We start from the raw sequence: 12,013 nt of genomic DNA, 5'->3' as shown, positions 1-12,013 counted from the left end.
AGTCAATAACTCTTTACAACCATTTTTCTTTTTTTTTATTTGGATTTCATGCTTTTCTGTCATACTGCTTCACTTAAAATCACTGGAGTTGCAACATTAAAAATATTTCACTATGAACCTTTTTATTGAGCACGTAAGCATGAATCTCATTAAAACCCGTGGAGAATCCAATTGTCAAAAGCTAAAAGAATCTTACAAATATTGACTTTATCTATACTGTAAAATCGCCTAAGTTCGGTCACTTAAGCTTTGAAAATTTATTTATCGCACATAAGTAAAAGAATTTCAATTTTTTTTCTCAAACAGACAGAAAATTATATTGATAATTGATATTGTATAAATAAAAAAATGAAAAATAAAAACTAGTACTTAATATTTTGTTTAAAATGAAAACATTTACTTTGACCAACCTTTTAATACCATCTCATAAGTTCGACCACTATATAAATACTAATAACGTATCACAAACGTCACAAAAAATGAAAACTAATTTTTAAATGTTGTTTTATCGTAAAATTATGATATAAATTCAGGTAATATCAGTAACTAAGGCGGGCGTTGCCCCGGGCTTAAAAAAAAGTCTTTTGGGGCACCAAAGAAAACAAAAAGGAGCACATAAAAAAAGGTCTTTTTAAATATAAGTAGTAGTATTTTTAATTTTTATTATAATTAGTTAACTATTTTATTACTTTGGCCATTATCACATTTGCTACGCCACTGGTTAATAAAGTTTAAAATATATATTTTTCAATTAATTTAAAAAGGTTTAATATAATAAAAAAAAACTACTTTGCATTAAATAAACTTTGTATGTTTATTGGCAATACTTGCACGTAGCATTGACCATAGTAGGACAGCAAGATCCACACAACCAATTGCCACAGGATTTGCAACGCATCCATTGTTGTTGTTGTGCTGTAATTTTATCTCCAAAAAAATATTACAAGCTTGATATTTTTTAAAACTCAAAGAACCGTCAGTTAATTTTGAAAGTATAAACAAATTTTTTATTCAAATAAAATACCATGGTGTGTATCCATTTTAAAAATGTCAAAGTTTACTGGTAAATTTACAGGTAAAGTTACCGGTAAAATTTACATTCGCAATACTTATTAAAATTACATAATATTACTGCTAATTGTCTCCTTCTTTGTTTAACGGGTGATGCGGTAGTTATCGGACAAAATAAAAACGTCAATAACTTATTTATAAATAAAAAAACAAACTACTATTATATTTTTTTTAAATAAAGCATTTATCTTTTAATAAAAATATACTATTTTTTATATGAAAAAACATCACCATCTGCAATTGATCTCAATTTTGCTCTGACGCCTTTCATATGCGACTGTAAAAAGTTTAAATCAATTTCTTGTAGTTTTAGTTTAATGCGATCAATCAAAACTTGCTCTGTTGAAGCTTGCCAATCTCCCTCGTAAACCTTCTGTGCCAAATGTCCCCAAAAATTTTCAATTGGTCGTGCTTGAGGCACATTTGGGGGATTGGATTCTTTATCAACGTAATAGACATATTGGTCCATCCAATTTAGAGAATCTTTAGAATAATGAGAACTTGCTAAATCTGGCCAAAATAAATAGTTAAAGTCTCCATGATACTTGTGAATAAATGGAAGAAGTCGTTTTTCTAAACATTCATTAATATAGATTGATGAATTGATCGCTACAGCCTTGGAAGTGCGAAACAATGGCTCGGACATACCACGGTCAGATATGGCTATCCACATTATTAATTTTTTTGGAAATTTCTCTTTTCCTATAAAACGAACACTTTTTGTGTAGTATCCAGAATTTCCAGGCATGCTGTCCCCTGCAAAACAAAAGTATTTTTCGTCATCGATGACTAGAAGCGATTTTGTGTTATAGAGTTGGTTAACTAGTTTCCTGCTTCTTTTCTTTGTCTTTATTTGTTGTTCTATAGTGTATTTTGGAGTCTTTTCACGTTTTCTATATTTAATATTCATTTTTTTTAACTGACGACCAATTGTCGATTGATTTACACCGAATTTAATACCTATTTTTCTCTGACTGACCCCATTTCGATTGTTGAGGTCTCGTTAATTCGGCTTTCTTTTCTCTAGTCCAGGATGTCGGACGACCAGGGTGCTTTCTATCAGAAAACGATTGAACAGTTTCAAGTCTTTTTAGGTTATCATATATTGTACTTCAAGCAAATCCTTCCTTTTCAAAATAATTTACGATTTTTTTTTTTTTTATATTAGGTTTATTTACAAAAAACATTTTTAGTCGCTTTCGAAAAGATTCTCGTTCAGCTGCATTTAACCTCATTTTAAATAATTGTGTTTCAAAAATAAAGTTTATGTTTTATAGAACGTTTATGCCTACGCATAAAACCACAAAAACTAATTATTATGCTCAAATAATGAAATTAGGATTTGTCCGATAACTTCCGCATCACCCGTTAACCGCGAATTACCGAAGCTAGAGTATTTCAAAATTTCACTAATTTTTATGAAAAAAGTAATTAATTTTTAAAAATTAACAATTTTTTTTTGTAAATATAATTAATTTGGCGATTCTTAATAATACTAAAATTAAATTTGATCATTTATTTGAATAATTTGCTTATTTTAGATTTTAATAGTTTGCATTGTTTCAAATTGTTGTTTTGCTAAAGAATTATTTCAACAGGTTGCGTATAAACATTATTTTTTTTTATAGATTCATATTTACGAACTAATTATAAATATTATTCGAGAAAAAAAGTTTATGAAATTTGAGTTTAGCATGCTTTTTTTATACTTTTTCTTAAATGACCAAAGTTACATGGTGACCAAACTTAGACGATTTTACGGTACGCTTAAATATTGTGGTATATTTAATTTCAACTAATGTCCTATTATCAAAATCAGTCACGCAAAGGCTGAACAGTAAAAACAGATTTGAACTGATCATTTAACGTGTTTGCAATCTTAATTGTATTAGTTATGAGATCTCAAGTATTTAAACACAGTGCTTTTACGTGCTTTTTCACAACATGTTTAAGTTGCTCATAGTTATGATGAAGCTTCGGACTTTTTTAGACAATTTGACCAGGTTGGTTTCATGATCGGCTATGGCCTTGGTAACTTCTTTTTTTACGAACAAACTTTATTAAATTGTGATTTCCAGTTTTTTAACTGCTCTAAATAGAAGAATTGATTTTTTTAATTGAATTTTAACCATTTGCATTAACCCAGGGCTCTGCATCTTAGGCTTCGGGTGTAAAATTTGCTTTCTTTTTTTCTTTCCAAAAAAAAAAAGAAAAAAGGAATACTAAACTTTGTTTTTTGTAATCCTATTTTACTTAATTGTGTTAATTAGTCTATGGTATTAAGATATTTAGATACATACAGAGTTGTTATCAAAACCAAAAATAGTAAGACCAAGGCGAAATGTTTCAAGGCCAAGGCCAAGACCAAGGAAAATGTTTCAAGGTCAAGGCCAAGAACAAGAGTTTTAAGACTAAGGCCTACGCGAATATTTTCAAGAAGAAAGGCTTAAGTTTTGGCCTTACATTAAGGCCAGTTATTAACAAAACTGCAGACAGCAAGTGCTGTGACAATAAACTACATGTTATGAAGTTAGACCAAGGCTATGCGCAGAATTCGCCGAAGTTGATATGAAAATATATTTAGAGATACATATGAAAGCCAAAAACAAAAATACCTAAAAATAAATAAATTTTTAATTCTTTATTTTTATGTTTCATACATCTTTTAGTTAAAAATATGTTGATATTAGTTGTAAGCATTAACTATAAGTCAGAAGCATTAACTATTACAATATAGTATATAAGTCTTTATCACATTTAAGCAACATCAAAGTTTTAAGCAACGAGTCAGATATACAAGCTCTATAAGGGCACATTGTTAATCTACTCTGAAAAAAGATATGCTCGACAGGAGCTGACGTTGCAGGGACACAGAAATGCTTATTAAATATAAATTTTTACTTTTTGAGTATTGTCTTATTGTGTACAGTTTTTTTTAACAAAAACACTTTTTGATTAAATTTTAGGGATTTATTCGTTCAAGAAAGTTTGTCATAACTATTTTGTTTGTAAAAAATGATTTTTTTTTATTATTTGCAAAATAACATGTTTTTTTTTGTTTTGATTTTTTCTGATAAAAGGCTTTTGATTCTGAGGTGTAACATTATTTTTAGTAGAAATTAAAATAATTTTTGGTATTGTTTTTGAGCAAATCTTTGACAGTTCAGTGGTCAAACTCTCAAAGAAGGATGATTAAACTACTGCTTATTGGTTCTAACTTGGATTTTATAAACAAAATTATTTAAAAAAACTCAAAAGTACATTACTAACAACTTTTTAAATAAGTTGAATAAAAACAGTATATATATAAAAAAATACTTTAGAGTAAATTTGAATTTAAATGTAATAAAAAATTCTGTTTTTAATGTCAAGAAAAATTCACGTGATAAAATATTTTTTTTCAATTTTGAAAGGTTTTAACTAATAAAAAACGTTAAAACAAATTATGCGACTTTATATTTAGATGTAATAAATTCCCATTAACCAATTATGTCATTGATTATTGTTTTAAAATGGCTCGTCAAAAACGGCTACTTAAACCGAACACAAAACACAAAATTAAGTTCTAAAGCTTTCAAGTAAACAAAAATAACTCTTGTAAACAAAATCAACTGTAGTAAAATTTTTAAAATGTAAACACAAAAAGAAGTTCTCAATTCATAAAGAAAAGATGGAAGGCCAAACAGTTAAGACCAAGACCAAGGCCAAAACTTTTAAGGCCAAGACCAAGGCCTAATTTGTTGGCCTTAAGGCAAGACCAATGACTAACAACTCTGGATACATGTTCATTTATTTATGGAAAATGTATATTACTACCCCGAGGGGGTTGTTTTGAGTAAATTTGCATGATCATAACATTTGTAATTTACAATATTTTTAAAATAAAATTTAAAACCTTTCAATGAGTTTAAATTTAATATAAGATAGTAGAAAATTTTACTGCATTACTGTGTCTTTTGCACTCTTTAAATAATGTTATGTTGTGTAAATAGCTGGATCTAGATCTAAAGCGTTGTTGCGGATGTTGTTGGTATGCTGTCTTTAACAGACTACCATCTAAGAAGAGTGTAAACACTTTGTTAGATAAAAGATTTGCTTAAATAGGTGAATATAAATGTTTTTTGACACTCTTAGCCTTCTTCCATCTCCTTTTAAAGACTTTGAAGGTGTATATAATATTTTTAAAGTAGAGTACATATGCATAATGTTAGAAACTTTTCTGTCCTGTGATCGTGCCGAAGATTCATTAAAGGGTGTTTCTGGCCTTCCACCAAAATTTTTTTCAGGAGTATCAGCTATAAGTAGCTTCAAAAAAAATAACACCATCTGGTAAAGTAGTTTATTTAATTTCAAATTGTGTATTCTCGTTTTTTGGGAGATGGGAGCGATGGGGGTAATCGTCCCCCAACCCCCACCACCCACCACCACCCTCACCCCTCCTTATATGATTTGAAAAAACATTTTTTTGTATTTAGTATTTGTAGTCTTTTATATAAAAAAAGCATACTTGATTTGTTGATTATTTTAATAACTTATATCAAAATTCTTATTTACGATTTCCCGACTTCGCAAAACGGTCTATCACGTTTTTAACATTTACTGGAATTTCTCTGTGTACATTAAGTAAAGCCAATCCGCCAAGTCTGTTTACTGTGATTCGTGTTCTCAGCCAATTTTTAATTGTTTGCAAGGTTGAAAAGCTACATTCAGCATTGGCGACACTTACAGGTTTTATAATTTGAAACAACTTGTGAGTGATTGGATATTGCACCTGGTCACACAAATCAAAAACAACAGAAAAATCAGTAGGTAATGATGTAATTCCTCCCTTATTTTTCATCCTTATACATATACACTGCCCTAGTTCAACTTGCGATGTAAATTCAGGTGTAGGTAAGTGTGGATACTAAGTCCAAGAATGACGCTATAGACATTACTGATTGCAGAAAGAGTTTCAACAATATCTTTATGATTCAGTGTAATAATATTTTTTGGCATCAAAGCATAGCTTTGAAGACATGGGAAATTTTCATTAGAAAAACGTGTATTTATGTCCAATATCAACGCATTAAGTAGAGGGATGTAAATTGATCGCCTTCCATCGTATCTGAAGGTATCTTCACGACATGTCTGTCATTGTACTACTCTTATGTAGGTAAAACTTTTTCAATCTTTTTCAGTTATTGTTTTTTCTGCGGTTCTAAAAATTTCCTCAAACATTTCTTTGCAGTTTTCTCTTTTGTTTTAAAACAATTAACAGGTCTTTAACGCAATTTTTTGCTTTATGTAAATCTAAACTTGTTTTTTTTTGAAATAACTAACTGAGTCCATTTGTTAAGGAGAACACTTGTACTGCACAGCCTAAAAACACAATAAAATCACTCTCTCTAATTGATCATAACAAAATTCTTGATTTCGATGAAGATGTTCTGTCATTCCATTTAGATAAATTGTCTACTGCATCAACTATAAAAAAAACTTGAATATTATGGAGTCAAAAATTAAAAATTTACTTTGGTTTAAAAGTTATTTGACCAATAAAAAGCAATTTATCCAATATGAGCAAAAAAAAAAAAAATTCCATATGCTGTAACTTGTGGTGTCCCCCAGGGCTCTATTTTAGGATCCTTATTGTTCCTAGTATATATAAATGATTTAAATTTAGCAACAGACTTCTTAAATTTTATTCTTCTTGCTGATGACTCCAATCTTTTTTATTCCCACAGAGATATTAAAACACTTTTTGAAACAGCTAACGAAGAGTTGGGTAAGGTTAATAAGTGGTTCATAAGTGATAAACTATCTCTAAATGTGGATAAAACCAAATATATTTTATTCCATAAAGTAAATAAATTAGAAAATATTCCCATTAAACTTCCAAATCTAATAATCAATAACGCTAACATTAAAAGAGAAACTTCAGTAAACTTTTTGGGCGTAATTTCGAACCTGCATCTCCTGCTTATAAAGCAAGCGCTCTAACCACTGCGCCACGGCCGCATAATAATTATATATAAAAATATAAAACGCATATAAAAAGCATTGAGAAAAAAATATCAAAAAATGTTGCCATGATATATAGGGCTAAACCATATTGCCATGATATATAGGGCTAACATGATATATAGGGCTAAATAATAAATCTTTAAAAAATTTACATTTTTCTTTCATTCATTGTTATTTGATTTATTGTAAAATTGCATGGGCAAGTACAAATCATACAAAATTAAAAAAAATTGTAGAGTAAACAAAAACATGCTTTCAGAATATTATTTGGAGCTGATAAAATTGTACCATGCAAACTTCTTCTGCGCATACTTGGCGCATTAAACGTTTAAAAAATTAACTTACGCCGAGTTTTAATGTTCATGTATAAAATAAAGATGGGACTATCTCCCAAAATACTTCAGTCCTATTTTGAAAAAGTAAAGCATAAATACCCAACAAAATTTTCAGATATTAACTGCATTGTCCCTAAATATAATTCAAAACAAATTACATATTCAATTCAATATCGTGGACCTTATTTGTGGAAAAAGTTTCCTAATATTGCAAATACGAAAAAAGTTAGTATACAACAGTTCAAAAATAAATCGAAACAGGTGTTAATACTTATGGGTTTTAACATATTCAATTTTAAATTCTTTTTTTAAACTAAAATTCAATTATATAAACTATGTTTCAGAACTTGTCAATTTTTTTCTTTCATTAATTCAATTATGGTGTTTCATAATTGAATTAATGAAAGAATCATGGCGCACAGGCTGCAGTTTTGTCTGCCTATAGGTAAATCTGACCCTGTCTGTAATGTGCAACAAAAGACAAAATAATATCTTTAGGATATTCTTTTTTTTAATAAAGACTTTTATAAAATTAACAAACTACAATATAGAATTGAGCTTTCTAGTTTTCGAAGATTTAAAACTATCAATAATCTTTTTGACACTAATGGTGCAATCTCTATGGATATGCATCATAGCTAATCCATTTAATTGTTCTTGTCCTTTATTGGATCTTAACCAAGTTCTTAAGAAAAGTTGCAAAATATATCTAATTAAAAGGAAGATATTACCATCAGATTGCTTGTATGCTTCCAGTGCACATTGATTGTGTCTTTCTATTTTAGCTCCCAAAATTCAAATTCTGAAGAAACTTTCATTAATTGGACATTCTTATCAACAGTATTTATATTGGACAGCTCTTTCACAAATATCAGTATATTAGTTATGGATGCTGTTAACTCTGTCTTTGTTTTGTTTGTCTAAATTTCTAGGTATTGCTACATTTAATTCAAAAGAGTTTAAGGTTTCATCATAAAATCTGAACTATAAACCTAGAAGTGTGCTATCAAGTAACGCTAAATAAACATTGACTCTATAGTAGTTTGAGGATCCTTAGTATTGCGGTTTGCGCGATTAGTTTGTTTTCCTATAATTCGTAGAATCTTGATTTTTAAACCTAAGTCTTCTAGTAACTTTGATGCAGTCATAAATATAGCCTTATAGTTTTCTTCATTCCGTCGTCTTTTATTTAATATCTTTATGGTATGTTTAAGAATAGTTTTTGCATATTCCTTATCCAATAATTTTTTTTGAAGAGCCTCACTTAAAGAGACTGTGGTATTTAACACATTGATTAATTAACAAAGTGTTATTACAAATAAGGGCTCAGATATTGCATTTTTTAGTAATGCAGCCTTTGTTGAAGAATCCCGTTCATTCCACTGAGATATCAAATCAAGTGTTTCTACTATATTTATTAAACAAGATTTAAAACTTAACACAAAATCATGCCGTTCAACTCATCTCGTTTCGCATAAGCTTATAAGCATTGCCTTATTTACATATTTAAGAAGGTCACTTCGCTTTGGCGAAGCTTTAAAAAATGATATTACTTCGTTCATTGTGCTAATTGTATTTCTTACAGCTCGCACAGTCGAACATTTGGAAATTGATAAGTTTAAAGCAGGGTTGTAACATTTACTTTTTATTGTGTTTGGTAGGATCTTCTGTAACTTCGTGACAGCTCCGTTGTTTTCACCTAACATAAGGCTGCATCCATCAGTACATATACCAACACAATCCTTTAAATTGAAGCCAAATTTTGTCAATGTGTTTGCGACTGTATTTGCTAGCAAGTCTCCAGTTAATACAGGTTCTTATGTAAAATCAGAATAATTTTCAGTATGGCAGTTTACAAAACCAATAAAATCTTTACGGATTTCACAGGTATTAACATCAATATATCTTGATACGACTGTCATTTGAGAACTATGACTGGTATCCGTTGTTTCATCAAATAAAACGCTATAAAATTTTCCTTTAAAAGTTCTTGTTTTAATTAAGTCTTGAATTTGTTGAGCCCATAGTTCAATTATTTCATTTTGAATACTTTTACTTATGTATGTTGCTTTAGAATTACAGTTATTCAAATGGATTTTTAAAATATTGTCACCAGCGCTCACTTGAAAGCAAAGCGATTCCCGAAAATTGCCATCATTAATTACTGAAGAGTTTTGATTTATTTCAAAGATCTGCCCATCATCGCGATGACCTCGCAAAGCAATATTCTGTCGACCAAGAAATATTATAGATTCAATTGTAGGCTTTAATCGTTCTCGATTTTCTTTAGACGTACATCTGTAGACATTCTTACCCTTCTTTAAATGCATAGAATATGGATCTTTGTAATTTGGACCAGGAAACCAATTGCATTTCAATATTCGGTATTTATCTTGTTCAGTTACCTGACGTGTTTAAAATGCCCCAATGTCTATAGGCAAACAGCTTTCATCTTTTGTCGCGGGTATTGAATTTTCTTTATTAATTTCTGCGTTAGTTTTGTGCAGCCGTGGCGCAGTGGTAAGACATATTTTCGCGTCACAGAAAGGAAGGAGGCGTGAACTTCCTGTTAAATACACTTCTGTGGTGCTCCGTGACAAGACCGTTTGGTCTTCTTGGGGCACCTAAATAACAAAACAAAAAAAGTTTTACTTGTTAAATTATTCTACACCAAGTCCAAGTTCTGGAAAAAAAGGACAACGTTTCATTGTAATTTGATTATTTTCAGCCCCGCCAATAAATGCACAATTAAATCGTTCGGATGATGACACCGAAGATTAAGGCAAAACGATAGGAACAGCATGGTGATGTATTGGTAGAATTTGAATTCTTTTGACAAAATAGTCATCTAAAGAGCTTGTCTTTTTGGTCATTGTAGCTAATAAAAATAATTTCATTAAAAATAGTGAAAATCATTTGCCATTTATTTATTTAAAGTAGTAATAAACACACTTTTTGTTTTCCAAAGTAAGAAACTAATTCATAAGAAATTCATTCAGTTACCATTAAAAAAAAAAATTCTTTGTATCTCACTTAAATACAACTTGAAGTGTATATAAGTGTTATATAAATTGAAGTGTTGCAATTTCAATTGTTAAAAAATAAATACTTTTTTATTGAAAATAATAAATAAAATACTTTTTTATTGAAATTTTAACATTCAAAAACGGCATCGCGTATGTAAATTATACTACAAATTAAAATTACATTAATAAAAAAAAAAATTTACCATTAGAACCGAATCTATTTTTTTTTTTTTTTCGTAAAAAAACAGTTTTAGAAATTTTTCAAAATAGAACTATAGTAATTTTACTGTTTTTTATTGTTATCTAATCATATATAAGAGAATGAATTAATGATGACAACATTAAAATGTTTTGAAACTTTCATCGTTTTTCTTCAATATCTTAAAAATGTTAAAAATGCAACAATAGAGTTTTTTCGTAATGCCATGAAATGGTTTTAGTTTTGCTTTAGTTTAAAAAAAAGTAAACAGTTAGCTACAGGATAATTTTTTGTATTTTGTTTTTTCTTTTACAAATTTTTCAATAAAATTTTGAAATTTGATATTTCTCAGGAGGGGTAGTTACCCCCTTACCCCCTCCTCCCTCCTTTCTTAGTATCCGCCACTGGTTACAACAATAAATAGAATGAACTTTGTCAGAGTAAAGATTTTATAATTTTTTTTTTTTTTTTCGAAAAAGCCTTATCTGTGTTGGGACTAAGGAGCTACGGCTATTTTCAGTACTAGACTAATATACAAATATGATGTTTCGGAGAGCCTGATAAAGCATGGCAAACACCGCTCGTCAGGGATGCATTCTTGCTATAACTATATGCTATATACTATTACTATCTTCATCTTTATCTTTAAGCAATTGCTGATGGCAATTGCAAATGAATCAAATTTCTTCTAAAAATTTTAATTTTTCACTATATTTTACTATATTTATATATATTTTTTACGATATTATTTACGAACAACACTAACAATTAATTAACTTGTAATTAAATGTTATTGCAGTTTTTTAAACTTTGCAGATTGTAATTTGCAATTATTGTAATTTTTTTATCTTTTGTTGTGTTTATTAATCTTATAGGTCCACGTATAACTGCTGGTTAACTCTTATTAAAACAACATCAACATAAAGAATTGAGATTAACTCAAATTATTTTTATAATAAATATAGTTATTTGTAAATTGAACCAGCTAATAATTATATTTTATAGTTCATAATTTCTTACTTTACTAACCAATTCTTAAATTTAAATCTTTAAATTACTAAATATTTTGAAAGTTTAAAAGCTAAATATTGTAAAACATTTTATATTTTATTTATTTTTTGCATTTTTTGGAAAATGTTATTTTATAACGATGCATTTTTTGGGGCTTAATGATAAGACTAATTTTGTCTTCTTCTAGCCCCAGTCATGTAAATTTTTCTTTTATTAATTACGATTGTAAAATTTTTTTTACTAACTTGCAACAAAAAAAAAAAAAAAAAATGCATCATTGTTTTTATTTCGGCAAAACGAGAAACATCAAACTTAAATATAAAGCTTTGTTGAAAGTATTAAATATATATTTCCTTCAATTAATA

At 28.8% G+C, this 12,013-nt stretch overlaps 2 protein-coding genes across 2 annotated transcripts; both read right to left on the bottom strand.

Moving 5' to 3' along the window:
* Positions 1–1,276: 1,276 nt before the first annotated feature.
* On the bottom strand, positions 1,277–1,981 carry LOC136074565 (uncharacterized). Its single transcript, XM_065786897.1, has one exon. The coding sequence runs from the start codon at positions 1,979–1,981 to the stop codon at positions 1,277–1,279; it is 705 nt and encodes a 234-aa protein (XP_065642969.1).
* Positions 1,982–9,229: 7,248 nt separating this feature from the next.
* LOC136074564 (52 kDa repressor of the inhibitor of the protein kinase-like) lies at positions 9,230–9,742 on the bottom strand. The gene has a single exon (XM_065786896.1). It carries the CDS (start codon positions 9,740–9,742, stop codon positions 9,230–9,232), a length of 513 nt encoding a protein of 170 aa, XP_065642968.1.
* Between the last annotated feature and the right edge of the window lie 2,271 nt (positions 9,743–12,013).

Source organism: Hydra vulgaris, chromosome 01, assembly GCF_038396675.1.
Source record: "Hydra vulgaris chromosome 01, alternate assembly HydraT2T_AEP".
In the NCBI taxonomy this organism is placed as follows: Eukaryota; Metazoa; Cnidaria; class Hydrozoa; order Anthoathecata; family Hydridae; genus Hydra; species Hydra vulgaris.
Note: the sequence above shows the minus strand (reverse complement) of the source record. Positions and strands in the feature narration are given on the sequence as shown.